Raw genomic sequence first — 26,295 nt, forward strand, 5'->3', positions numbered from 1 at the left:
TGGGTGAGGAAAGAGTGCAAGCTATTTTTTTCTAACAGTTCCATGTTGCTACAGTTTATTAGAAAGACAGTTTGCATACAGAAGTAAAGTTCCAGACTTTTTTTTTTTTGGGGGGGGGGGGAGAGGAGGTAATAAAGACAGATAATTAAGGCTTTGGTTTCCTTTCATCAGCTCCAGGAAAGCCTGATGTCATCTCTCTAGTGAGGTTTGCTTTGCAAACAGGAACAAAACAATGTCCCACTGCTGTGAAGATAGGCAACAGAAGACATTGATGAGTTATTGTTTATGTTTCGAGCTGCTACATCTTGCCAAAACTTCCTTCTCCAGTTCCAACAACTTCTGGTAAAACTTCTCGGCCAGGTCTTGGCTGATATCCAGCTGAATAACATACAAAACACAGCAGTGGAAGGTTAACAGTTAAGATCTTCTCCTCTCCAGAACAAGATTTCTCAACCAGGGTTTCGTGAAACCCTGGGGTTTCTTGTAGGCGCTGGAAGGGCTTCCCAACTATATTCTGCGCAATCATGCCACTTCTGAAGTTTCTCAAAGCCTGAAGAATGTTTCAGGGGTTTCTGAATGGTAAAAACCCTGAGAAGGGCTGTTCCAGAGGCTCACCTTACCCGTGTGGGGCACCAGACCATTTGTTCCCTGGTATTATTTAGAGGTAAAGGTATCCCCTGTGCAAGCACTGAGTCATGTCTGACCCTTGGGGTGACGCCCTCCAGCGTTTTCATGGCAGATTCAATACAGGGTGGTTTGCCAGTGCCTTCCCCAGTCATTACCGTTTATTACGATGGTATTATTTACTGGGCTCTAAAAAACAGCATCCTCGGATTTCCCAGTCTCAGTTCTGCTACACATTTGTGTAGAGCTGGTCCAACAACCTGTGCCGATGCGGGTCAGTTGCTTGGGATAGCAGGAGCTAAACGGAGTCCCCTGCTTGTAAGCCAACTGACCAGCACTCTCAGCAAGCGACTGGATGCAGTAACAGGTAATCCGGAATATAGCCGAAAGTGTCTGTGCAATTCACGCGCTCACATGCAGGATTCCTGCAGGAGCCCTCCCACCTGGAGGCTGGACCACCCTGCTCTGCAGGAGCCCTCCCACCTGCTTCCCATTCCTTACATCAGAGGAGATACGGGTATCACGAATGAAACAAGTCACTGCATAATTCACACATTCAGGCATGCTTACCTTGCGGATGTCAACGTAGTTCTTCCCAAAGAATGTGGAGCAGCTGTGGTATTTCGACAACGGGTCCAGTGTCTCCGGCTTCTGCTTGGTTAGCCAAACCTAGATGGGGAGGCCAAGCCATCAGCAGCACACCACAAGCACCCTTCTGGACCCAACTGTGCCTATGCCAAGGGCCTTCTTTGCAAAGCTCAGCAGGTGCCCAATAGGATGGATCCGAGAGGGGAGGTTTATTTATCATACGGAAAAGAGTGTAGTGTAGCCAGGTGATACAAGGATTCTCTGGCAACCAGGCAACGGACGTGGAGGTGGGCTGCCATTGCCTGCCTCCATGACATGACTATAAAGAAACTACCACCCAAATCCTTAGGTGGTCTCCCATCCAAATATTTGCCATGGTCAGCCCTGCTTAGCATCCCTGGATCTGACTGGATCAGGCTTGCCTGGGCTGAGGGGGGGGGGGAGCCCACACATAGAAGTGATGGATACCGCACCAAGGTACATTCAGGAACAAAGTACAGGCATATCACTTAGCAGCAGTATAGGGATACTGACCTCATTTGGACTGTTCCCTCAACGAGCAGCCACACTGCAGCCTGCCGGACCTTGGTGGAGCAGCCCGGATGGAGGGGGGGGGGAGGCCAGAGCCTGTTGTATTTTTTGTACAATGGACTTTTCTGCTAGTGTGTGTGTGTGTGTGTGTGTGTGTGTGTGTATACACATACACACACACACACACTTCCTATATATAAATAAACCATTTTAAAATGGCATTCTTCTGATTTGCATAGCCAATCAGAAGACTTGCTGGGCTGGAGCCCTACCTGGACCCATCTGCTTCATACAAACATACCTGGCGAGCACTAGGAAACGTGTCAGCTGGCACTCTGCTTCCCCTGGAACAGACTTTCCTCTACTTACTCCACTGGGAGGTAACAGAAGCAGAGCAGGAGGCACAGGTCACAAGAGTAGCGCAATAGGCCTCCTACCACCTATGCCAAGCCAAGCTTCTAGAGCCCTACTTGGCCCCAGAACCCATGCGACAGTCACCTCCAGACTAGACTTCTGCAACTCGCTCTAGGCAGGCCTGCCTTTAACTTTGATCTGGAAACTGCAACTGGTCCAGAATGCTGTGGCCAGGATCCTCACAAACATGCCACATCTGGCCTGCACTTCAACAACTTCGCTGGCTCCCAGCTGAATTCCAGATCAGGCTTTTTTGGTAATTACCTTCAAGGTCATACGCAGTCTGGGCCCAGTGTGCCTGTCTCTCTGCCTATACCCCCCCAAAGAGCCCTACACTCTGCCACCACCAACTGGCCAGTGATCCCTGGCCCCAAAGAAGCACGCCAGACCTCAACCAGGGGCAGAGCCTTCTCAGCCCTGGCCCCCACCTGGTGGAACGAGCTCTCTGAAGAGATCAGGGCCCTTTCTGTACTACATTTCTGAAGGGCATGTAAAAGGGAGCTCTTCCACAAGGTATTTGGTTGAGGCTGGCTGACACAACATCTGTTGCCCCCCCCCCCCAAACACCCCCTTCCATGATCTGAGCCATGCTGACTCCCACAGGTTCATGTTAAATTTGAGAGTTGTTGTCACACTGAATCTGTCATAGTATATTTTGTTATAATTTGTTATGTTCAATTTTGGAACCACTGCTCTGTTACCATTGCTAGATTTCTATGTATATTCATGACACTTTACGTCAACTGCCTTGAGCCTTATGGGAGGGCGGTATAGAAATTCAAGAAATAAAATAAAACAAAGCTAGCTGGGAACTAATGCTACCCTGAATGCTACAGGTTTAAGAACGCTTACGTGAGCTTCTGCTCCATTGTAGGGCGTCAGCGTGTAAGTGTGAGTGAAAAGGCGGATCTGCAAGAAAAGCAAAACACAGAGTTCAATTGTTTGCTTATCCCCCATCTACAACCCCGACACGAGACGCATTCTCAAAATGGCAGGAAATACCACCTCAGCTCACATTTAAACATTTATAGCACCTTAACTCAAGCAGAAAATAGCCACTCTGACTTCCCCCATTGCTGTGCACTAAGACCACAGTCTTGCCTCGCATTTACTACCAATGAACCCCTTGATCTACCAATGCATCTCTTTCTCCCAGGTGTGTTGGAACTGGAATCTCTCACCAGTTCCCCAAACTCTGAACACAGGAAGGTGTTTTCTGACCAAGTCAGACCCTTTTATCTGTCAAGGTCAGTGCTCTCTTCTCTGACCAGCAGAACCTCCCTAGGGTAAGTCACCTGTATCATATACTAATGTTTTTTTTTTTAAACTGGTGATAATTGGGAATTGAACCAGGGCCCTTGTGGATGCAAAGCAGATGCTCTGCCTTTCCAGCCATGGCCCCAGTCTGGTGGAACAAGCTGCCAGTAGAGACCCAGGCCTTCATAGAACTACCTTAGTTCCACTGGGGGTGTAAAACAGCACTCTTCCACCAGGCCTTTGGTTGAGGCTGGAACAAACTAATATAACCAATGAAACCTACCGGCCTCCCTCCAGCTAACTCGATTCCATCTCCGGGTCAGTCCCTCCACCAAATTAGAATCTGAATATTAACACTACATATTGTCCATAAAGTGGACTACATGGTGGATTGATTAACCAATGAGCAGGAACAACAGAGCTTCACAGGGTTTTAGTAATGTTTTAAATATTTTAATTGTGATTTTATAACGATGTACATGCAATACGTCTTTTGAACCGCCCTGAGCCTGCTTTCTGAGCCTGTGTATAATATGTCTTTAGATTTCTGGCACAGTGTGGTGGGTAGAGCCACAAAATGGCTGCCTCGAGAGCTGAAGCCAGCCACAAAATGGCTGCCATGACTGACCTTAAATGACACAATGCCATGTGTTGTGGCAGCAGTTGCTGCCAAGGAAATATTTTTTTAAAAATGTGTACAGCCAATCAAATCTCCAGTGGGTGATCCGAAGCCTTGCCGGGCCGAAACCTCACCCAACCCACTTTCTAAAAACATTTGGTGAATGCCAGGAAAGGTGTTGGCAGCTTCTGCAGCACCAGCAGGCACCATGATGAGGACTCCTGCTCTACAGAGCGCCCCCTCCCCCCACTTTTTATGAGGGGTTCAGAAGAGACTTCACTCACCAGCCACATGAGTGGGAAAAATAAATGCCAGATGAAAGAAGGCAGGATTTCATATGTCAGGTTGGTCATCACAACTCCTGGACACACAACGCTAGAATACAGACCCTGTAGGGGGGAGAGGGGAAACAAATGCCAAAGGAGGGGGTAGTGAATCTAACAGAGAGCATTACAGTATAGCCTGCAGAGACTTATTTATTTTTATACTTGTATACCACCCTTCCCTAACAGCTTTGGGTACTTTACATTGCAAGCGCAACACAAATGCACAAAATTTTAAATCATCATATAAATACGCATTTAAATTAAATATTTAACTTTAATTCAATCAATTTAAAGCAATTTAAAAGCTACCTCTTCTTCTAAAGCTAACTCAAGGGGTGAGGGCCACTCGGTTCTTACAACATTCAGTTCATTGGGTGCATTTTAGGCAGGGAGGCAAGCATTCCTAGATGTTATTTCTGGCCTCATCCATAGGCCCCGTGGAACTGTTTAAGGTGTAGCAGGGCCCTGATCTCATTCAGCCGAGCGTCCCACCAGCCTAGGGCAAAGGCCAAGAAGGCATACTTAATCTTCACAGCCAGATGGACTAGTAACACTTTAAACAAACCATTACGTGATGCATGATATCTCATCGGTCTTCACGAACGTTCCCTGAAGCTCACCCTGCCCTCTCTTCTGAAAAGCAAGAGGCCACTAGAGCAGGGGTAGTCAACCTGTGGTCCTCCAGATGTTCATGGACTACAATTCCCATGAGCCCCTGCCAGCAAATGCTGGCAGGGGCTCATGGGAATTGTAGTCCATGGACATCTGGAGGACCACAGGTTGACTAACCCTGCTCTAGAGAGCAAGTTGACTAACCCTGCTCTAGAGAGCAACCCCTCACCTGGTTATTGAAGTGGTTGTTCAGAGCCACGCTCGTAAGGTCCGTGGCGTACTTGGAGGAGCTGTAGGCCTCTTTGCCATGGATGTGCTGGTAGTTTTCGAGGCTGAAGTTAGACCTGCGGGCGCTGATCGAGGAGGTCCAAATGAGCTGGCTGTGTCTTTCCAGGCTGCAAAGCAAAGATTCCAGCTGCCGGATCTGGGAAGACAAGACACCAGGATTGCAGAAGGCTCCAACTAGATCTAGCAACCGCTTGGAGGTGGGGTGGGGGAATCCTCTCCCTTGAATAGATGCACGGAAATCAGTAGGCGAAACTTTTCATTGTATTGTATGGAGATAAACAAAATCATCTGGTAGATCTGATCTTCAGATAACAGGGATCAGTTTCCCTGGCCAAACCAGCTGCTTTGGAAGGTGGGCTATAAAGCAGTATTCCGCCAGGTCTATGGTTGAGGCTGGGATTGGCGAGGAAGAACATTGCCCCCTTGGGGGGTTTGAAGTAGTCATCATCACCCCCCATCCCTCAACCCTCCATCCCATCACCCTCCATCCCTTGTTCGGGTAGGGGAGACTGGTATTTTCCGCCCTGTTGGGTATTTTTATAGTCTTTTAACGGGGATGTTAATGTGGGATTTTAAGACTATTGTTACCCGCCACGAGCTTGTAGGGAGTGGCGGGAAATAAATCAAATAATAGTATTATTATTATTATTATTATTATTATACCCCACTGAGGCCCCTCCTCCAGGCTCTACCCCCAAATCTCCAGGTATGTCCAAGCAGGAGTTGGCAACCTTATGCATAACACATGATTCTCCACCACCACCACCACCACCACCACCACCACCACCACCTCTGCATCTATTGATGCCAGCAAAGGGTTTGACAGGTTTCAGTTTCTATTGTAAAAATGTATGTGTGTATCTTTAAAAAACAGAAGGTTACACCTAACAAATGAAGAAAGAAAGGCAAATGTGTGACAGGAACTGCACTTAGAACAGAGTTAATCTGAGACTGAAGAACCTCTTTTCAGTACCCAATGCTCAAGGGGTGGGGTGGGGGGGCTTTCGCACCTTTTAAAGGAAGACAATTTCAGAACACAAAACCAGAATGGCTCAGAGAAAGTATAGGGCTGGACACTGTGTTTATTGCTCCAACACCTGATATGGAAGGCCTGTTACTTGAGAACTTTATCTACAAACTGTCAAACAAGAGAGCCAGTGAGGTGTAGCAGTTAAGAGTGGCAGCCTCTCATATGAAGAACCAAGTCTGATTCTCCACACAGGGCCTGCTGGGTGACCTCGGACCAGTCTCAGTTCTTCCAGAATTCTCTCAGCCCCACTTACTTCACAGGTTGTCTGTTGTGGGGAGAGGAAGGGAAGGCGATTGTAAGCCACTTTGAGACACCTTTGGGTAGTAAAGAGCAGGGTACACAAAACCCGCTCTTTGTTAGTGAGCGTTCATAATATGTTAGATAAGAATACTGACACCACCCCTAGTTATAACTGTCCCATGCAAGCATCCTCAGGTTTATTAAGACCCTAATGGGCCACCATACATGGATAGTGGGCTGGGATTAGCTTGGTGAATCCAAAGTTGACCTTCCTCTGACACTGACCCACAGCTCCTTACCTCTCTGAAAAGTATCTAGGATTCAGCTAGAGCCTATGCAAGATCGCCCTCGATTTCTTTCCTCTGGAACATCAGAACTTCCTACATTATGATAAATAATGAGGCAGTTCTATTCTGGGACAGCCTTTGACACTGCAGCACACAGGTTTCCCAATGTGGTGCCTTCCCTGAGGCCCACCTGCTGTTTTTGGAAAGCGAGCAAGGTCCAAGGGGGCTTCGGGGGATCTGATTGGCTGTGCAGATCTTCACAAACATTATTTGGCAGCTGCTACAACCACAGCATAAGGATCTTCAGTGTACAACTGGATAAACTGTGCGTATTGAAGCGGGAAAAGGGGCCTGTTCCTTTGGAAAGGCATCCTGCCAAGCAGGCCTTCTACCTAAAATCCTAAGGAGTTACTATTAGAGTTACATTTAACTAACGCTCTGAGCAATGGGCAAAATTAGTAGATATGCCTACAGTATATTATTCATAGACAGAAACTGTCTTGCATTTTTTAAACAAAATGTATTGCTTGTCAAGGCCCTCACAAAGGAATCAGAAAAGAATTGTAGAGTTCACAAAGGAAAACATTTTGACCCAAGATGAATCTTTTCCCATTCACAATAGTCTATGGTTGAATGGAACCTCAGAGATATCATGCTCTCAAATATGGTGTGATAAGTTCCTTGTGGTTCAACAGAACCTCCATAAGAGAACACCCCTTCATTTTTGGTGTGCTTAACATCACCACAACTCAACCTACTATGTCCAACCGGCTCTGAGTGATCACAATTCTTTTGAGAATTCTTCTACAAGCAATATTTTTTGTCTGTAAATAATTTTTTCTTAGAAGCATATCTAGTTATTTCACCCACTGCACAGTAGATTTCTGCTTGTAGTCTCTTCAACTGTGTAATCCCTTAGTATATTCCTAATCTAGCATTCTGGCACTCTGCAGATAACTTTGCCTCCTCTGGCAGCCATTCTGTGGTTGCATCCGCCACCCTGCGGCAGATCTCCAAGGGTGCCAGCATGCTCAGAAAGGTTGGGGACCGCCTGCTGGAGCACCCAAAAAAGGGCTGGTTATGTGTCCCTCTCCCCATGTAGCCCATCATCATGCTCAATGGGCCATGGGTTTAAAGAATGGGCTGTAGATGCTTAGTGAGTGCACTCCCATGGCCCAGTATCCTCATTCATGCCGAGTCTTATTTCCATGAGCTTTCAGCTGTAGACTGTGCACAAGCAGTGTGCCACCACATTCAATCACCAGCCCCAGGCAAGAAGGAAGAGCTCAACAGGAGTGGAAGTAGCACAGAATGGATCCCAAAGACACTCGTCATCTGCAAGTGGCGATTTTCACATGGGAACTCAGAGATATGTCTAGCTTTAATATTCTTCTAAGCTTTATTTTCTTCCTATGGCAACCCAAATGGCAGCTAGTCTCAAGCTAAGAAGGAACTGCACTGGAGAACCCATTGTTCACAGCCTCCGATGAAGAAGGCAGTCAAATCTGAGTTGGGAAAAACCTGGAGATGTTGGGGGTGGAGCCTGCAGAGGACAGGGTTTGGGGAGGGAAGGGACTTCAGTGGGGTATAATGCCGTACAGCCCACCTTCTAAGCTGCTGTTCTCTCCAGGGGAACTGATCCCTGTTGCCTGGAGATGAGCTGAAATTACAGGGGAAACCCCAGGTCCCACCTGGAGGCCCAGCATCCCTGCTTAAGACAGAACATGTACTATCTGTGTGTGTACTGGGAATCTGTAGGAGGCCCCTTTGTTTTCAACCCACAAAACCCCGCTAGTGGGCCAAATGCTTCCTTACCAGTATGAAATGGCCAAAAAGGTTGGTTTCAAAGACCGCCTGCAGGCCGTCTGGGGTGACACGGTCCCCTTGGCTCATCAAGCCTTCTGCCGTGGTCAGCATCTGGAATGCTCTCCTGAAAACAGAACAAGAAATCACCGCATACTCTGCAGAAGAGGGATGGCATCTTCCCTTTAGAAGGACCGCTCTCCCTTTCCTCACTCTAAGGTAGAGGGAGGAAGATTATTTGGAGGCCAGATTATTTGGCGACTCCTTCGGGTAGCAAAAAGCAGGGAACAAAGAACCAGCTCTTCTTCTGCCTCTAAAAACAAGGCAATCCCCCCTCCCCCATGGGAAATGAAAATCTTTGTTTCTATTTGGCACATTCCAAGAGCAGCCGTTCTTAAACTACAGTGTGCAGACTACCTTTTCAGTGCTACCGAGATCACAGCAAACAAAGGGAAGTGTCTGGAAATTCTGGTAAACTACTATGCTATGCCGAAGTAGCATCCTAGTTTTTGTTTTTAGTTAGTCTGTAAGGCATTTGCCTTCGTGCCTTGCTTCTGGGATCCCTGGGAGGCATATGGCTAGCTACTGAGGGCACAGATTCCTGGACTAGAGCCCTTGCTTTGACCCATCAGGCCTCTATCCCGTGTCTACTTGTATTGCTAAAGAGAAAAAAGACTAAGAACTCCTTGGCTGTAGGTGTGGTTTTCCTGTGCATCTCAGCCACTTAGAAGATGGATGCAATAGATGAGTTTCAAACTAGAAACTTCATGTGCCCATGGAGCCACACTGTGGACGCAAAACAGCAAACCAGAACGACAGCCTTCAGTTCAATAATATTTAATAGCTGCTCTTTGGGGTTGCCTAAACAGGGCCCAGATTACTGGGGGTGGGGAGGGATATCGGTGATGTAAAGTGCCTGCGGGAAATAGTGGAACTGCCCATTACAACAGACGTGGGCAGTAATTCTGCACAAGTGGCAGGGAGAAAGGCAGTTTTGATGGGATGACACGAGAGAGGCAATTGTCCATGCTGCGGCCAGAGATATCTAAATGCTGCAGCCTCCACGGCCGAGCAGTAAGCTACTTGGTGGTGAAATGGTGCATAAAATAGAAGGCCAAAGCTGTCCTCAGGTCATAGGTACGAAGCAGTGCAAAGTGCTGACTTCCGCGCTCTCCAACATGGAGCCAGCTGGGTGAGTTGGTTCTTATATGTCTCTTTTCTCTACCCAAAGGAGTCTCAAAGTGGCTTACGGTCGCCTTCCCTTTCCTCTGCCCACAACAGACACCCTGTGAGGTGGGTGAGGCTGAGAGAGCCCTGATATTACTGCTTGGTCGGAACAGCTTTATCAGTGCTGTGGTGAGCCCAAGGTCACCCAGATGGCTGCATGTGGGGGAGTGCAGAATCGAACCCGGCTCGCCAGATGAGAAGTCCACACTCCTAACCACTACACCAAGCTGCACCAAATAAATAGACAAATAAGATTGTGCTTGTCCCCGTATCTGGAGTTTAATGTGCAAAATGCTGATTTTAAGAGGGAAGAAAAGGAAATAGGAGCTGCAGAGGTACATAATGGGCTTCATGAAAGGAAAGAAATATTTACACTTTTTATCTCGGATCACTGAGAAAGGAGAGAACATATCACACAGCAGGGGTAGCTAACACACAAAAGGGCTCCCGTTATCCTTATGAGTTGTGTACAATGAGGAACTGGGTTATACTGTAAGAAAACGAAGCCCATTACAGGGGGCATAGAAGCCACGGAAGAGGAAGGAGATTAGGGAAGGGCCAGCGAATGCAAGACCTTGAAAGCAAGGAGCAAGTTCACAATGAACGCGATACGGAAAAAGGAGACAGTGAAAAGGAGAGGGGGAAATATGATGCCAGAATTGTTCCAAATACTGATATTGTAACAGGAGCGGAACATGCCTGGCAAATGAAGTTTGGCATTTGCCTAGCTGTTTTCCTACACCTTCAGCAACTTGGGGGAGGGGGGGTATTGCAACAATTAGACTACTTCTAGTTCCCATTGTGCACCAGTTAAGCATGTTGTGAACATCCAACATAAAGGATTTTTTTCTAAGCTTTTCTACTGAGGCTCAGAATTAGATTGCATGAACAGACTTTTGCATTTAAGGTTGATGGCCAACTGGAGCTGCTGCTCTCGGACCACAAGTCAGTAGAATGTGTGAAGAATGGGAAGGAAGGCATATTTGTCCAGTAAGGTGCATACATCTGTACAGGGAGAAGTCACACACTCAAGGCCTCCCAAAAAGAGAGGCAGGAAAGCTCCAAAAGGCTGCACATAGAAGCGACCTTCTCTTTTCCTGCCTCGGCTGCTTTATTCTAAGGATGGACACCTGGCAGGCCAATCCAGCCCATGGTTAGTTTTTCATCTGGCCCCCTATTGAGTCCTTAATCCTCAGGACTGCCTCACTTTTACTGCGGGCTTCAGCATATCCCCCTCCAAACCAAGACAGGGATGTGGGGTTCTCCAGCCCAATACGCATATTATCACAACACGTAACGTGCTGGATGCAGGGAAGACTTCCACAGGTGCAAGGACTTCCACCTGTTATGCTCCTATGACTGCACCCCAAAACTCTGCTTCAAGGGAGAAGGGATCCCCCAGGAGCAGGATTTCAGGGGCATTTTGAACTCCCGTGGAACAAGGAACCGAGCAAATCACTCTTCAAAAGCAGAAGTCTCAGTTCTAGGGGAAATACTGTTCTGGGTCCAACACAACACATGATATGTTTGGGGAAAAAAATGAAGTTAATGGGGAGAGAGAAAATTCGCTGGGCCACGCTCTGATGCTCTATATAATGAAATGTCACACTGAAACAGTAAGGTCTGGAAAATAAACATTGACATTCTTAAACCTACTTGGGTTCCATGCAGCAAAGGAAGCAGAACACCTTGGGCAATTGTTTTTTGTGTGCTTTCTTCACAGTAGTAAGAGTCAAAACGGTGGCAGACTGTCTCCGAGGAAGGAGCAGCACAACGTTGGAGACCAGGGGCACCTTTAAGACCAACCAGGTGTTATTCAAGATAAAAGCTTGTGTGTGCACGCTTCCGCAGGTACACATGAAAGCTGACGCCTTGAATGATATGTTGTTGGTTTTAGAGCTGCCACTGGACTCAAATCTTGGTTCTGCTGCCTCAGACCAACACAACTACCTGCTTAAATCAGAGGAAGGAGACCCATGAGTGTTTGGCGGGCTTAGGTTTGTAAAGGAAATGATGAATCTATTTCACTTGGCCGCCCAAAGCAATCTCCTAGACCGGGGGTCATCAACCCCCGGTCCGCGGCCTGGTACTGGGCCGTCAGCAGCCGTGGCTGCCTCCCCCCTCCCCCCACAGCGAGGAGGAAGGGGAGAGGCGGGCGCGGCTGCTGGCATGCTGGCGACGCAAGCGCGCGTTTGCGCCCCCTGGTGGCAAAAACGTGCATGTGCAGCAACAGCATGTGTGTATTAGCGCCACCTGGTGGTGAAAACATGCCCGCATGGCAACTGCACGTGCACGTTTGCGCGCAGCTGCCACCCATGTGCACAACACCCGGACCGTCGGCTCTCCCCTCACCCCCGGAGGTGGGCCCTGACCTCAGAAAGGTTGGGGACCGCTGTCCTAGACAATTCATCTATCCCTTTTACTCTGTTCACAAAGCCTGGCAGAGAATCAAGATCCGTTAGCTGGTCGGAGGTGCTATACCTGGAGAAGAGGCCTTGTATAAAAGCGGAGAAGCTGATACGCGGATTTACCATGATCCCGGCATTCAAGAATAGATAATCAACGTGCTGAAACCTGAACAACAGAGTTAATCGTTAGTGCTAGAAGAGGATGATAGTATTGAAAATTGCTACGTAGAACTGATCATAGGAAACACATGCGTTAGGATCTGAAATTCTGGGTCCACTGGCCACCATCTTCCTTTGACAGCCAGTTGATATAGCATTGTCATTCAATTCTGCTTGTACAAGGTTAATTCGGGCTGCAGGTTTCACACCCTTCCAATATATGCAAAATTGGCAGACTAGAGAAAAAACTGGGGGGGGGGATAGTTCCCTTTAATACGGTGGTTTTCTGCTTGCAAGAATTCAACTTCTTGCAGGAGATAATCCAGTGGACAATCCTACCTTACCTGGAGCCCGAAGAGTTTAGTCCAGGGCTGATTCTGCACTTAGTTTGTCTTTTTTGCTGTGGAACCTGCTGAATTCAGATTGATTAGAACTCGAGTCTTCCTCTACCCTCCCCACCATTGAAACAAAAAGTGTTCTGCACTTGATTGGGGAAGCTCAGAGTGGAGAGGGGAGCCAAGCGCAGCAGGAGTCTTTCTTTCTTTTCTTGAAGGGGGAGGGGGAGAGGATTGGAGACAGCAGAGGAGGGGGGAATAAATCCAAGAAGCAAATCTCTGCTGAGAGAAATTAGGGCTTCAGGAGCGCAGTCACTTTAAGACAAGCCAAGCAGCCAGAACCAGGAAGTCTTAGAACTGATGCCCTGGCCAACCAGGGAAGACTGCTTTGCTACAAGGCATGTAGAAGGAAGTTAATTCGCCAAAAGCAGAAATCTGTACACTTACTGATGGCGATTTTTTCAAATATCGAGGCTTATATCCACTTCTTGAAACTCAAATACTTTGGCCACCTCATGAGAAGGAAGGACTCCCTGGAGAAGAGCCTAATGCTGGGAGCGATTGAGGGCAAAAGAAGAAGGGGACGACAGAGAATGAGGTGGCTGGATGGAGTCACTGAAGCAGTAGGTGCAAACTTAAATGGACTCCGGGGAATGGTAGAGGACAGGAAGGCCTGGAGGATCATCGTCCATGGGGTCGCGATGGGTCGGACACAACTTCGCACCCAACAACAACATATCCACTTCTGGATTTCACGGGAGAAAGGTAGGGTCACTCCAGATCAATTACGCATGTTGCAGAGGGAAAATTTAAAGTGCCTAAAATCAAAATCGAGTTGGGAGTGGGTAAAAAGTATCAAGGGGTCGGCAGAATGCTGGGAAAGATGGAACTAGACTTTGGTCAAGGGTAGAGGAGGTTCCCAAACTACTTATCTGCTGACAAGTATCCAGCTCCTCCTTAAAAGGCTTTTAAGTATCACACTGTTACATCAGACTAGAAGGGCTATATTCATAGTCGTCTGTAACATGGACACGGGCTGGAAAACAACACGGGAGCCCCTCCCTCTCACATACCTCTTCTTGATCTCTTTGGCTGCATTGAGGACTGATTCCACGCTGCCAACGTCTACCTGCACAATGCTGACGTCTGCATGGGGGAAGGAGGACAGCAGCATCTTACGGGTGGCATTGGCTTTCTCCATGTTCCGGCAGGCTAGACACAGATGTAGGCTGGCATCTTCCTGGAGAAGGCGTTCACACAAGGCAGAACCAATTCCACTGCAACAGGAAGCGTAAGGAGGCATGCAATCACAACTTATGGACCAGACACTTATAGGAGCAGCCTGAACAGCACTGGGAGCCCATCCAAACCGCTCACTCATTTTATAAGGAGCCAGCAGCAAGAGTTACAAGATAGGTTATAAAACTTCCGAAGGAAGGATCTACAAGAACAGACTGACCATCACCAACAAGCCCTTTGTGCAACAATTAACATATGATTTTAGAAGAGCCAGGACACCTTACACCCACTGCAGAAAACTCATCGGCAATCCATATAGTTTCTTCAGGAACCCTGGGATAGAAGGTGAAATTTCCCCAAAATGGATTACAGTCATCAAACTCATCAACTCTTTTTGAAGCTCTGTAATTAGCATTAGGCCATTTGTTATCTTGGCCCCTCTTTCCAACCCATATTAGAGGTTGGTTGGGGGGGTTGCGAGATTGAGGAATTACCGCCATGTTTGCTCCAGTTTGTTCTTGTTTTTGTAGCCCTGTTTTAATGGGGGTTTTATTGGGGGTTTAGTTGGACACGACCCTGTCTCGGGAGTGACGAGGAATAAATAAATAGTAGTAGTAGTAGTAGTAGTAGTAGAAACTTCTATTCAATCCTGGTTCAAGCACACATACATAGAATCACACCCTTTTCTCTCTTTTTTGAGAAGTCTGGAGACCTTGTAAGGAAGTGAAGATCTTAATGTGGAGCAATGGGAATGCATGGGAAATAATGGACTTCTATGGATTGTCATGCTGGGTTACTGAGAAGACCCAGTGCTCTGGCTCCAATAGGGGAGGAGAGTAGAATGTAAGCAATGTCCAAACTGAAGGAAGAAAAACAGCAGAGAAATGGCTCTCAGAGGTAGTTCCCTTGCTCTTTTTTTGAGTTCTGAAGGGGGTCTGCGGGAGCTCTGAAGTGGTGTGCTATTCGGGGGGGGAGGGTGGTCTGGGCTATCTGCCTTCTCAGCTCCTATATTCCAGCCTGCTTGAGGCAGAGCCACCATACTAGCAGTAAAGGCAGGGGGAAGGAGCAAAGGGAGGGCTAAGTGTGCAGTTCAACAAGTTAGTTGTTCTTTTTACTCTGGATTCAATAGTCTTATCCAGGAGAGCTTCAGATGGTGACAATTCAAGCCTCAAGTTTGCTTTTGGGGGTGGCAGCCCCAATGAGTCCATAAACTGCAGACCTGAACCCTTCCCCAAAGTCCTGCCTTGAAGGCACCCTGTTTGGGGTAACCATTGCCCCCCCTCTCTCTCACACACACACACACACAACAAGTGTCATTTTTTCCTATGATATGTCAAGTTAAGCAAAAAAGGGGAAAAAAGACTATGCCAGTGGTTCTCAACCTGGGGGGTCGGGACCCCTTTGGGGGTCGAATGACCTTTTCACAGGGGTCGCAGCAGGGCAAGCAGCTTGGCCGGGCGGGGGGACGGGACGGTTGCTGTTCCTCCTGAAGGTGCCCACCGATTTATACACCATTTATAACTATAACTAATTCATATGCAATCATGAACAATGGATCTTCACGCCACTGGTCAGTTTCGGTTCAATTTATGTGAAAGAACACTTGCATAACTTTATGGTTGGGGGTCACCCCAACATGAGGGACTGTATTAAAGGGTCGCGGCATTAGGAAGGTTGAGAACCACTGCTCTGTGCCATCCAATTTCTCCAAGACTGCCAGTTTTTCACAAACACCCCCTTACACGCACAGTGATTACCAAACATAGAGGTAGATAACTAAGCACAGGACATGTACGTTTCAGTGTGCCGAGATTAAATTTCATCTGGCCCCAGTTGTAGGTGACAGTCTGTCCCAGAACCAGATATGATCTTCACAGAAATAGGCATGGCTGGCCCAACACAACAGATCGTTGTCTGAGGCACTGGCAAACTTGAGAAACACAAGATGCTGAATTCTAAGGGGGAACACACACACACACACACACACTTAGACCCCACATTTTAGGCCAACATGGTCATTTCCACGTAACTGGATGGAATGAACATTTCTTCCTTTCATCCCAACAACTGGTTTGCAATGATAAAAGGATGCAGTCAGGAAATCCCAGAAGAGAAAGCACAAAGATCAAGACTGGCAAAACTATTAAATTCAGTTGTTCCCCCAGGTGGCAAAATAGCTCTGTCTGACTGCCACACCAGAGATTCCTGCGCAAGGACACAGAAGATCTTTGGGGCATCTCTGAGGGCATTCCTTGGTGACACCTCTTCGTGTTTTCCTCACAGAGAAAGATTTGAGAACATTAGGGCAGGGACTGGACAAAGGCCTAATTGTGTCACAGTTTAACCTTAGAAGAAATGAAAACTCAGACCCTGTCCAGAGTCTCTAGTGACAGATGGCTTTCCAACAGGGGAGTGTACTTTCTCTGACTACACACCACTCCTGGGAGACCCTTTAGAAGAGCATGAAGGGAGAATTGGATCTTTGCGTCAGGAGAGAGACTCAGTGAAAAGCCTGTCCCCTGTACAGAAATGATAGGTGGAATCCAATGCAAAGGAATACTAGAAAGCAAGCATGGTGAAGTGGTTATGAGCTGGCGAATTCTAATTTGGGTTTGATTCCCCACTCCTCCTCCACAGGAAACCTGCTGGGTAACCTTGGGCCAATCACAGAACTCCTTCAGCTTCACCTGCCTCACAAGGTGCCTGTTGTGGGGAAAGTAAAGGGAAGGTGACTGTAAGCCACTTTGAAGCTCCTCAGGGTAGAGCACTCTTCGAACAAGAGCCTCTTGTGGCGCAGAGTGGTAAGGAAGCCAACATGCTGTCTGAAGCTCTGACCATGAGGCTGGGAGTTTGATCCCAGCAGCCAGCTCAAGGTTGACTCAGCCTTCCATCCTTCCGAGGTCAGTAAAATGAATACTCGGCTTGCTGGGGGGTAAAACGGTAATGACTGGGGAAGGCACTGGCAAACCACCCTGTATTGAGTCTGCCAAGAAAACGCTAGAGGGCGTCACCCCAAGGGTCAGACATGACTCGGTGCTTGCACAGGGGATACCTTTACCTTTAGGGGAGAGAAATGGGGGGTATAAATACCAACTCTTCTTCTAGACCAGTGGTTCTCAACAGCGGGGGGGGGTGGGGGGGTGGAGAGAGAATCTCCTGAGCCGGTATATGCCTTTCTATCAACAGTGACTAGTCCCCACACATCAGAAATTCAGGGAGAAAGACGTACAAGTCAAAGGATGGTCTCATCTTTCCTCCTCCTCAAATAAAAACCTGACTCCCAGCATCTCTTATTATTTTTTGAAAATTAAGCAATTACAGATAGTCATCTGACAGAAATGCTGATTGTATGAACTTAGGCAGATTGTGAGTGGGTGGGCAGAAAGGGATGTGCCAGTGTTGGTCTCCTGTGGCCCTTCCTTGCTACCCAGGGAACTGTTGATCACCACTGTGGGATGGTAGGTGAATTTCCTCCAAGCCAGTCTGAATTCTGGAGATTTTTGGTGGTGGTGGTGGAAAATCACTTGGGCATGAAATTGGGGTCACTGTGGGTGGGCAGGTAGTTGTGAGTTCCTGCTCTGTGCAGGGGGTTGGACTAGATGACCCTTGAGGTCCCTTACAACTCTACGATTCTATGAATAAAAAATGGATTAGACAGATTAAGTACAATAGTGCTATTCTTTGTGCTTTATGAGTTTTGTTCTTCACAATTTTGGGGAATTCTTCCCCCAAATCTCTTCCCTCCTATGCATATCATCGGACCTCACCTGGTCTACTCAGTGCTTTTACTCTTACTGGAATGAATGCTCATTCAATGGTATTTATGAGAGGCTGTTTTTTTGCATCTTCCCTATTCTAAAAGAATTTGCTCTTGCTGTAAAGTAGGTATGAGCACTCCTATTTTAGAACGCCCTCTATATTCTATTTTCTAATGAAATATGCCTTTAGTCTATCGTGGCAGGTGTTCAATGATTTTAATACAAACAGGATTCCTATTCTCACATCAAATCAAAATCCTAATATAAACTTGAAGAAGAAGAAGAGTTAGTTCTTATATGCTGCTTTTCTCTACCCAAAGGAGTCTCAAAGCGGCTTACAGTCGCCTTCCCTTTCCTCTCCTCACAACAGAAACCCTGTGAGGGAGGTGAGGCTGAGAGAGCCCTGATATTACTGAAGAAGGAGAATTGGTTCTTATATGCTGCTTTTCTCTACCCAAAGGAGTCCCTGCACTTTTTTCTCTGCCCTTTTCACCTTCCCTTTCCTCTCCCCACAACAGACACCCTGTGAGGTGGGTGAGGCTGAGAGAGCCCTGATATCACTGCTTGGTCAGAAAAATTTTATCAGTGCTGTGGTGAGCCCAAGGTCACCCAGCTGGCTGCATGTGGGGGAGCGTGGAATCAAACTCCGCCGGCCAGATTAGAAGTCCGCACTCCTAACCACTACACCAAGCTGGCACTTGGATAATGCAAAATAAATATTCCTTTTGTCTTTTGGAGATTATAAACAAAAATTCAGATTGTTATATTGCTCAGGGCATTGAGTCAAGGACCTTTTACTGGACTAAGAAAAGAAAGAAAATTATGCACTGGTGAAAGGCAACAACCACCAAAATAAGAACCCAGACTGCCTAATTCACACACATTTGCTTTCTAGTGACTGTTAAGATTTGGCTCAGGGGACCTCCAAGCAAATATTCAAAGAATCCAGCTACAAATTATGTTTTGTACAGGGTTTGATTTCAAACTTCCAGATATCTAAAAAAAATTCAGGAAAATAGGTGCTTAGTTTCAAAACAGTTAGATCTGACTATTAGCTGGCATACCAATCCCGATTATCCCATCTGCCAAAACTAATTTTATAAAGATGGCCAGTGAACCAGAATCAACCTCTTCCCCCAAACGGGCAATTTCAGGCCATCCTTTATCTCTTAATCTCACCTAGTTTGTAGTTCTGAACCAGCAGGTTCCATTTAGCTGCTACAAATAATTGCTGTCAGACTTTATACAGTTCAATGCCCTTTGAAAGGCAGTTCACTATCACATCATTTGCCACAGATTTTATCCTTCTTTGTGCGTTCTAAACTTAATTTCACTAGGTGATCCTAAAATCTAATTTTGCAATAGTGAGAAAAATTTATCCCTATGCTACACGCAACCCTTAACCCCTTCTCTTGTGCCACTTTAGAAGTCTTTTTTCTTAAAAAAAAATAGGTCCAGATACTTTAGCTCATAACAAAGGTGATCCTCCAGTACCTTTTCCAGCACTAAGATACCTTTATTGAAACAAGATGACTGAATTGTACATGGCATTCCACATGCAGCTGCACCACTAATTTGATACCAGTCGTTTTATTTTCAGTGATGTACAGATTGAGATTAGAGGCCAAATTTCAAACAACCCTTTTCTCAAGCACTCGATTCAGACTATACTGGCAATAGCCATCAGCTCTGTTTCCAATGGCAGACACCCTTGCTGTTCCTTGGGTCCCCCTCTCCCGCAGGAACAGATGAGGGGGCTATAGGGCGACTTCCACTGATGTATAATTTAGGATCAAAATCTTAAGCATCAAAATGCACAATTATTACAACATCGCAGAATCCCCATTTGATTCTGCTGAATATCTTAACAAATCTATAACACAGCTAATAGGATGCAAATATTTTAAAAAGTTTTCAAAACTTCCCCCAAGCTAGTTTTTAAAATAATCAGTTTGACCCTTCCCCGGAAATCCTTAACACAAGGAGGGATCGCTCTACCACTGAGGACGGGCCCAGGAGACAGGAAGAGCCCCCTCTATAAGGAAAGACACATAAGCCAAGAATAAAGTAACTACCAGCATGAGTGCCAAGCAGGCCCAGTTTAAGGATTCACAGAGCCCGTAGCACCAAAACCAGTTTCAGGATTCGTGGGGCCTCAGCAGAGCTGGCGCTGTTAATTGCGCTGCACAAAGCATTGCAGGGCCCCTTCCCAGGGACAGCGGGAACTTTGTAAGCAACCAGCTGCTTTACCTTGCTGAAAACATTTCTCAAACCTTGATGGGATGTGCAAGCACCATGTCCCAGTATTTAAGGGGACATCCACACTTATGCAGCTTGTGGCCCACACGCATTCACAATGAGTGATGCTCAGTTATTAACAGACATATGTATCAGTATGAGTTGCATAAGTATGAAGACCCCCCCTAACAATCACAATATGAAGAACTCTTAACTGTATAGCACCACAAGGTCCTAGGAACTACGGGGTCCATGGAACATGCTGCATGTGCTACTAGAATTAAATTCTTCTGGGGCCAAACCATTGCCTGCCAAACGACTGTGTCTGGCAGCCAGGACCACAATGAGCTTTGTAGGCACCAGCAAAACTGCTAGGGCTCCCATTGTACCTGTCCATGGTCAGTTTTTCTCCCCCCCCCCCCTTCTGTCTGTAGTACCCTGACACCTGTGCAGGGAGTTTGGGGCACAGCGGGCAACACGGTTTCTCTCTCTCAAAGAGGCAGCATTGTGCTGCTTAATAAGATACACACCTGCTTCTACTTTCTAGCATGCTGACCAATGCAAAACTCAGAGATACTCATTAAAGGGGGAAGAGTCACACTCTTTGAATACTAATAATATTTAATTAAATAACTACAGACATTTTAGGCCGTATTTAGAACTTTCCATCCTCATCTTCCCATTTCCCCCCAAAAGCTCCCCTGGGAGACGACCCCCCCCCGCCCATCACTTCCCAGCCACACCGGAGGGCTCCCCAAATAACCCAGGAAGCACGGCCAAGCCTTCCTAGCCCCACTGATTTCGGAGACTGTGAAACGCAAGCGTGAAAGCCAGCGGGGTTCAGCCGCGCACGCAACTCAGGATAGGAAGCGGCATTCACACGTTACGCTTGGCTGACTCGCGTCAGCTAGCCACCGACTTGTCATTCAAAGCCAGGCATCACCTTACCTGCTGGCTCCAGTGACCACCGCAACCCTCTGCATGGCGACACCGGGGAACGGAGAATGAATGAAGCGGTGACCGCAGCGCCGACGCTAGCTATAGCCGTGGAGGTCCCGCCCCCGCGGTCGTGTGGTCACGCCCCGAAGCCCCCTCGCCAACCACCGGCTCCCGACCACAGGGAAGCCCCGCCCTCATTCGGGTGGGCTTCGTCCAAGGGGCCGCACCGAGTCAGGCAAGCCACGCCCATCAACGCGACAGCCCGCTTCGGCGCTAACGAGGAAAATAGGGAGCGTGGCGTGACTGTAGCCCGATGATGGGCAGGAGGGGAACCGGGAAGGCTAGCCAATCGCGTGGGCCGGGAACGCTCGGAGGCGGTGCTGCCGTCATCTCATTGGTGGAGTGCCTGAAACGTCGCGCGTTCTACTCCCGCCGCTAGTTCTGCCCAAGAAAGTGGCGCGCCGCGCTGCGAGAAGAACCCGAGTCCCTGGGAAACTTCCGGGGATAGAGAACGTGGGAATGCCCAGGCGCTGGGCACAAAGCGCCAAGGCTTGCAGTCGCTGCCTTTGGGGCTAGAGCGTTTGACTCGGGCGTGTGAGGAAGGCGTAGAGGGGTGGGATCAGAGTCAGGCGGGCCGCTGGAGTCCACGGGCATCCTGGAGACCAGCAAGGATTCGGCAGGGGTAGTCAACCTGTGGTCCTCCAGATGTCTATGGACTACAAGTCCCATGAGCCTCTGCCAGCTTTTGCTGGCAGGGGCTCATGGGAATTGTAGTCCATGGACATCTGGAGGACCACAGGTTGACAGGGGCAAGCTCTCGTTGTGTGCCTGTGTGTGTTTTCAGACCCGAAGAACAAAAGGCACGCGAAGAAAAGGCTCAGCTCCAGCAACGGTCTGTTCCGCGGCTGTGAATTACGAGAGAGTGTGCGCGCCCATGAACGCTTATCCCGTGAATAAAACTGTGTTGGCCTTCAGGGTGCATACGTGCACGCAATAGCTGCTTTGTGTTCTGCGGACCTGGACAAGCGAGCGTTTGCACCTTGAATAAAACACGTGCGCACACACACACACACAAAACGGCCTTGCCGCCGCCTAGAGTCATCGCATTGCATGACATTTAGAAGCCTAATAAAATCAGAGTCCAGTAGCACCTTTAAGACCAACAAAGATTTAATCATGGCGTGAGCTTTCGAGTGCAAGGGTGCTTGCCCTCGAAAGCTCACGCCTTGATTAAATCTTTGTTGGTCTTAAAGGTGCTACTGGACTCTGATTTTATTGTGCTACTTCAGGCCAACACGGCTACTCATTTGAATTTAGAAGTCTAGTACGAGAGAAAGCAGTTCCTCCACGGTGGAAACTTGATAGCGGCAGCGAAAGTGCAAAGGAGCCAGCATCACTGTCCTGTGGGAAGAGTACGACCCCTTCCCCTCCCTGCGCACTCTATATCTGGTTGCGCTTTTTTGTTTTTTAAGAAAGTGGCATTTGGAGGCTGGAAACGGGATGCTGATCTTTGGGCTGCTGGAGCCGGACTGTGGTTACGTTTTTCGAGGAACGCTTGGTGTGTTTTTTTTGTAACTTTTGCTCGCGCAGCAAGGACGTCCGGGAAGGTTTCATAGAGGCCTCTTCCAGGTTTTATCGTATGTGGTAGATAGCAGCGGCCGTCTGATGCACAGGCTTCGGATTCTCACGCATTCTTGGGTTCCTCCTCCTTGCGCTTGGTGGGCTCGCTCCGGTCGCGACGTCAGGTGTAATTTTCTCCCAGATACCAGGGCTCTGGGCTCCTGTGAGAGCCAGCTTGGTGTAGTGGTTAAAAGCGGTGGCCTCTCATCTGGAGAACTGGGTTTGATTCCCCAGCCCCCCTCCACATGCAGGCAGCTAGCCTTGGCCTAGTCACAGTTCTCTTAGAGCTCTTTCATGGAGCTGTTTTCTTAGAGCTCTCGCAACTCTACCTACCACACAAGGTGTCTGTTGTGGGGAGAGAGAAAGGTGTCTGTACATTATGTGTAAACAGCCCTGAGCCTTGTGGGAGGGTGGTATAGAAATACAAGCAATATATAAGCTCCTTGGGGCTTCTTCAGGTAGTGAAAAGCGGCCTATAAAAATCTAGCTCTTATGTCTGTTATTGTGAGCAACCTGAATGAAAACAGACCCACAATTCCCAAACTGAGGTGAGATTGGTTGCCACAAGAGAAGGGCCTGCTGATGACAACTGAATAGAATAGGGCTGAAGAGACATTTGGATAACCTAGGCGTATATTGTAAGGATCAGGGCTTGTCAATAAATCACCTGAAAACCAAGGTGATTGTTTTCAGGAGACGCCCCAAAATTTTGTCTGGAGTATTCTGATTTGTCTGGAGTATTCTGGGTGCCTGAATAGAAGAGTGTAGTTCCTACAAATATTTAGGCATAACATTCAGTGAAACATTAAAATGGAGGGTATATCTGTCTAATTTGAGAGCAGCTGCCCTGAGGCGTTATGGGGGCTATTGTAAAATTCTTCTCAAGAGGGGGTTGTCTGATTGATCCCGCCAAACTATTTGGCAGCAAAGTAATATCCTCCATACTTTATGGAGAAGAGATCTGGGGATGAAATGAACAAGTGATTAATAACTTAGAAACAATCCAAAATATTTTCATGAGGAGGATTCTAGCACTTCCCAAAGGCTCCCCAGTGGCCCTTATGAGGGCTAAATTGGGACTCCCATCTATAAGGGCACAGGTCAACCTCATTACGCTGAAATATTGGCTAAACTAGATTTAAAGCCTGTTGTATGTTTAAATACAACGGGCGCTAGAAAGGCTGGATTATCCTTGTTGGCTGGGTGTTTGTGGAAGTGGTATTGGAGTCTCAAAGTGGCTCACATTTGCCGACCCTTTCCCCTCCCCAAAACAGACACCCTGTGAGGTAGGTGAGGCTGAGAGAGCCCAGACAGCACTGCTTGGTCAGAACAGTGTTATCTGCGGTGTGGCAAGGCCAAGCTCATGCTGCTGGCTGCATGTGGGGGATTGCAGAATGGGACCTGGCATGCCAGATTAGAAGTCCACAGTCCTAACCATTACACCAAGCTGGTGCATGCACTCGAAGCAAAGTTCCCAGAACAGAGGGCAATGTGTGGAAACCTCCACCACCCTTTTGAAGGGCAAGCGCTGCTGCCCGCCCATTCTTCTTTGGGGGCACAAAGGAAGAGTTTTCAGCATGTTTTATGACTCTTCATGAGACGGTGTGGTGTTCCGAGTGTTGGTGGCAAGGGTATTGTAGCAGCTTGGGCAGAAGGGATGGGAGAGGGAGCTTTAAGACCAACTGAGTCTGTCTGAAGGCAGGAGTTGTCAAGGGCAAGCACTGAAGTCTGAGGGAGAGTTTGTGGCCTGGAAAGAGTAAGAAGCTCTCAGTAGCCTGAAAAAAAAAAAGAATCATGTTTCAATCTATGCATGTACTGGTTTTACCTCGGAAATTTCAACTCCGGATTTCACCTGACCTCCCCCCGCCACGTTAAACAAAATCTTTTGTTGTTGTTGAATCTCAAAATGCCTTGAGTGCCATTTCAGTTAAGTTAAAGCGGTCTCCTAATCCTTCTCTCAAATTCCTGGGCTGAGGCAACAGCCAGAATATTGTACTGTGACAGGGACCCATTCCGCACACATAGGATAATGCACTTTCAGTGTGTTTTGGCAGATGGGTTTTCCTGTGCAGAACAGGAAAATCTACTTCTAAAGTGCATTGAAAGTGCATTATCTATTATGTGCAGAATAGGCCAGGGTGGGACATCCAGAGTTCTTCAGAAGGAAGACAGGCAACTCAGACAGGAAAGGCAAATAAAAACAGGGGTAAACTTGTCTCCGAGATAGGGAAGTGGTTCTCATATCAGTGGACAGAATTAACCTGCATATTATTTGGACTTTGGGATTTCAACCAGGTCTTTAACAGAGGTGTTATCAAGGCAATGTTCCCCAGAGAGGTGTGGTATATAAGTAGCTCAGTGGAATAAACTCCTCAGTCACCTGATTAAATTAGCACAGAAGGTGATGGGAATTCTGATCATGAGTACAATGTGTTCTCAATATTCCCCTGCCATCGCCTACATAAATGCATATTTTGCATGGTTAGTTGTTGTTGTTGTTGTTATGTGCGAAGTCGTGTCCGACCCATCGTGGCCTTCCTGTCCTTCCTGCATGGTTAGTACAAACCACAGAAATCAGTGTTATGTTTTACTTCAAGATTTGAACTGATCAAACTTTGAAATGGAGGCAAATAAGCTGTTAATTAGCCCTAAAGTAATAATCCTCAACATCTTCTCAGCCAACTACTTGAGGAATCCCTTGGGTATCATGAACTTCAGAGTTGTGACAGCAGTATCCACTCCATGATCAGCACTGAAAGCCTGCAGCGAACAAAAACATCTTTTTAACCTGCTGGATAAGCATCAAGGAGGCTGGAGGGTGGGGGGAGCAATATTTTTTCTCTTTTTGTTATTCTTCTAGCACAAATGAGCTGATGGTGTACACCTTGTCTTTCTTCTGAAACATTTATGCCACAGGGATTTGCCAAAGCAGGTGACTTTTCCGAGGATAGGGCACAAAATGAAGTGTACAAAGTAGATGCTGGGTGTCAGCAGGAAGCTGAGCAGGGATGGGTTATGAGCTATTGGTACTGATATGGTAGCAGATGTGAGCAAGTCACTTGCCCTCTGTCTGATCAGTTAGAGCAGCGTTTGCTGGCAGGGGCTCATGGGAATTGTAGTCCATAGACATCTGGAGTACCACAGGTCGACTACTCCCGAGTTAGAGGAACAGAATAACAGTGTCACATCACAGTGCAGTAGCTTTGCATGTAGTGTTTTCTTTTTGTTTGTTTTTTTTGCTTTCGAGGCCTGTAATAACACCATGAAGAAGCACAATTCCAGAAGGCTGAAGTTCTGCTTTAGAGATGGAGTTTTCTCTCTCTCTTTCTCTCTCGTTTGCATGTGTGCACACGCTATCATTCGTTATACCGGCCTGTATTCTTCAGTGCCATAAAATGAATGAAAAAAAACCCACTGCAGTTTCAACATCCTATCTAGCTAATTATGGTTAATTAATGTAATGATGGCTTGGAGTGTTTTTCGTTGATCAGTGAAGCAGATGCAGGCTGATCTGTGGGTTTCTTGCCTCCAAAGATGGGCAACAAAACAGCAGATGGGCAACAAAATCTAACAAACCCCTCTAAAGCAGGGGTAGTCAACCTGTGGTCCTCCAGGTGTTCATGGACTACAATTCCCATGAGCCCCTGCCAGCAGACGCTGGCAGGGGCTCATGGGAATTGTAGTCCACGAACATCTGGAGGACCACAGGTTGACTACCCCTGCTCTAAAGTATGGTTTGCCTAACAGTTTAGA

General features: G+C 47.4%; 1 protein-coding gene across 1 annotated transcript; it reads right to left on the bottom strand.

Moving 5' to 3' along the window:
- Window positions 1-38: 38 nt before the first annotated feature.
- On the bottom strand, window positions 39-21,090 carry HSD17B7 (hydroxysteroid 17-beta dehydrogenase 7). Its single transcript, XM_077332570.1, has 9 exons — window positions 20,932-21,090; window positions 13,822-14,025; window positions 12,328-12,420; window positions 8,632-8,746; window positions 5,201-5,395; window positions 4,318-4,422; window positions 3,010-3,066; window positions 1,195-1,293; window positions 39-378 (listed from the first exon to the last, which is right to left on the bottom strand). Exons 1-9 carry the CDS (start codon window positions 20,964-20,966, stop codon window positions 277-279), a joined length of 1,005 nt encoding a protein of 334 aa, XP_077188685.1. The 5' UTR covers window positions 20,967-21,090; the 3' UTR covers window positions 39-276.
- Between the last annotated feature and the right edge of the window lie 5,205 nt (window positions 21,091-26,295).

Source organism: Paroedura picta, chromosome 4, assembly GCF_049243985.1.
Source record: "Paroedura picta isolate Pp20150507F chromosome 4, Ppicta_v3.0, whole genome shotgun sequence".
NCBI classification, from domain to species: Eukaryota; Metazoa; Chordata; class Lepidosauria; order Squamata; family Gekkonidae; genus Paroedura; species Paroedura picta.

Coding starts and splice junctions, on each gene's coding strand:
- HSD17B7 (XM_077332570.1), bottom strand. CDS start 20,966: ATGCAGAGGGTTGCGGTGGTCACTGGAGCCAGCAG. Junction 8,747..12,327: donor ATACAAGGCCTCTTCTCCAG/GTATAGCACCTC, acceptor TTCTGTTTTCAG/GAGAGCATTCCAGATGCTGA. Junction 4,423..5,200: donor ACAACCACTTCAATAACCAG/GTGAGGGGTTGC, acceptor TCCCCCCTACAG/GGTCTGTATTCTAGCGTTGT.